Here is a 2,030-nt window from a genome sequence, read left to right as displayed (position 1 = left end):
GCAGCTTGCGCGGGGGCCGACAGCTCACAGGGCTGAGGGGCAGGTGGTCCCCTGTGGGCTGGGGTTTTTCTTGGGACACCCCCCCGAGGATGTGGGGCTCCCTGGCCCAGTGTGATGCTCCCAACCCCCTTGGGACACAGCTGACCCCCCAATGCCCCCCGCAGTGTGCGACTCCCTGTACCCCAATGGGACGCTGAGCGGGGCCCCCCTGCCACCCCCCTGGTACGTGGACCAGCGCTTCACCCTCTCGGCTCTCTGTGTCCTCGTCATCTTCCCACTCTCTGTCCCCAGGGAGATCGGCTTCCAGAAGTATTCCAGGTACCCTCTGGGCTACCCCTGTGGTGGCCCACCCCTGGGAGGCCACCTCCTCCCAGGTCCCTGCAGGGCCATGGGACCCCCCTCCCTCCTGGCTGCCAGGGGTCTGTGTGTTGACACTCTCCCCTGCCCTGGCAGCATCCTGGGCACACTGGCTGCCTGCTACCTCACCCTGGTCATCGTCCTGAAATACTACCTGCAGGCAGAGAGCCTGGGCTTGCCTGAGTCCCCCCAGCCCAGCAGGTAGGGGGGCTCAGCCCAGCATCCCTCCTGCCTTGTCACCAGCAGTGGCATGTGGCAGGGCTGGAGGCAAGGGTGGCTCTGGGTTGGCAGTTGAGCTGAGGACAACACTGGAGGGGCAGCCCCCAGCCCCAGCTTTTGCCCCAGCAATTCCCCCTTCTTCCAAAGTCACTGGGTGCTAGGTGCCCATGGTGGCATCCTGGCTTCACAGTTGGTGCCACCAAGTTCCCCTCTGTGCTTACTCCCCCCCATGCCGCAGAGCCTCCTCCTGGACTTCCATCTTCAGTGTCATCCCCACCATCTGCTTTGGCTTCCAGGTATGTTACCTGGGCCTCACTGTCTCCAGCTGCTGGACCAGCAGCCTCCTGCAGCATCCCACACCATGGGGACACCATGGGAGGGAGGGTGCAGGCAGGGGACCCATGGCTGTCACCAGAGGTGGCTGCAAGCCAGGAGACAAGCCCATGGGGGCACGGGAGAGTGGGAGAAGGCATTCCCAGGAGCCAGAGGGGGGTAGGTTGTCCATGTACAGCCCCCTCCCAACCACTCCCTGTGCCTTACAGTGCCACGAGGCCTGTGTGGCCATCTACAGCAGCATGCGCAACCAGCGCCTCGCCCACTGGGTCGCCGTCTCCGTGGTCTCCATGCTCATCTGCCTGCTCATCTACTCCCTCACTGGTAACCCCAGCAGCTGGACCCATCCACCCCACTCCTTGCTCTGAAGGTCCCCTGGGCCCTCCCTCGGGGCTGCTGCCACCCACGCTCACCTCCCCACCGCAGGGCTCTATGGCTACCTGACCTTCGGCAAGGCCGTGGCATCTGACGTCCTGATGTCCTACCCAGGGAACGACCCGGTGGTCATCGTTGCCCGCCTGCTCTTCGGTGTCTCCATCATCACCATCTACCCCATCGTGGTGCTGCTGGGCAGGTGAGGGGCAGGGGGAGGGAGCTGGGTGTCCCTCCCTGGCTGACGTGGCTCCTCCAGGTGCCATCACGCTCCTCTCCTCCTCCCCTGCACGCCCCGCAGGTCGGTGGTGCGGGACATGTGGGTGCCCCCCAAGCGCAGGGTGGTGGCAGTGCCCGAGGCACGGGAGCGATGGAGCCGGGTGGCACTGACAGTGGCCTGGATGGCCACCACACTTGTCATTGCCCTCTTTGTCCCTGACATTGGCAAGGTCATCGAGCTCATCGGGGGCATCAGCGCCTTCTTCATCTTCATCTTCCCAGGCAAGTGCAAGCGGTGGGAGGGAGGGAAAGGGGTCACCAGTGCCAAGAGCACGTGCTGTGGGGGGCAGGTGGCTCATCCTGGCCCCATGTCAGGGGCACAGGGGTGTGTGCTTGTGGGGGATGGTGACAGGGTGAGGGGTGGCTTGGCAGCAGGGCTGAGCCTCTGTGTTGGTGGCAGGGCTGTGCCTGGTGTGCATGACTGGGACCTGCACCCTTGGGCCACGCAAAAAGTGAGTGTCTGTGGGCTG

General features: G+C 64.7%; 1 protein-coding gene across 1 annotated transcript in view; it reads left to right on the top strand.

The window, feature by feature from the left end:
* Nucleotides 1–2,016, top strand: part of SLC38A8 (solute carrier family 38, member 8) — a 4,094-nt gene extending 2,078 nt beyond the window's left edge. The window contains exons 4-9 of the mRNA XM_010004443.1: nt 454–558; nt 815–872; nt 1,119–1,233; nt 1,336–1,483; nt 1,583–1,782; nt 1,961–2,016. Of these exons, the coding sequence (XP_010002745.1) occupies nt 454–558; nt 815–872; nt 1,119–1,233; nt 1,336–1,483; nt 1,583–1,782; nt 1,961–2,016 (682 nt within the window). The remainder of the gene's footprint in view (nt 1–453; nt 559–814; nt 873–1,118; nt 1,234–1,335; nt 1,484–1,582; nt 1,783–1,960) is intronic.
* The last annotated feature ends 14 nt before the right edge of the window (nt 2,017–2,030 follow it).

The sequence above is a fragment of the Chaetura pelagica genome, unplaced genomic scaffold (assembly GCF_000747805.2).
Source record: "Chaetura pelagica isolate M959 unplaced genomic scaffold, ChaPel_1.0 scaffold449, whole genome shotgun sequence".
Taxonomy (NCBI): Eukaryota; Metazoa; Chordata; class Aves; order Apodiformes; family Apodidae; genus Chaetura; species Chaetura pelagica.
This window is presented reverse-complemented; position numbering and strand designations above follow the sequence as displayed.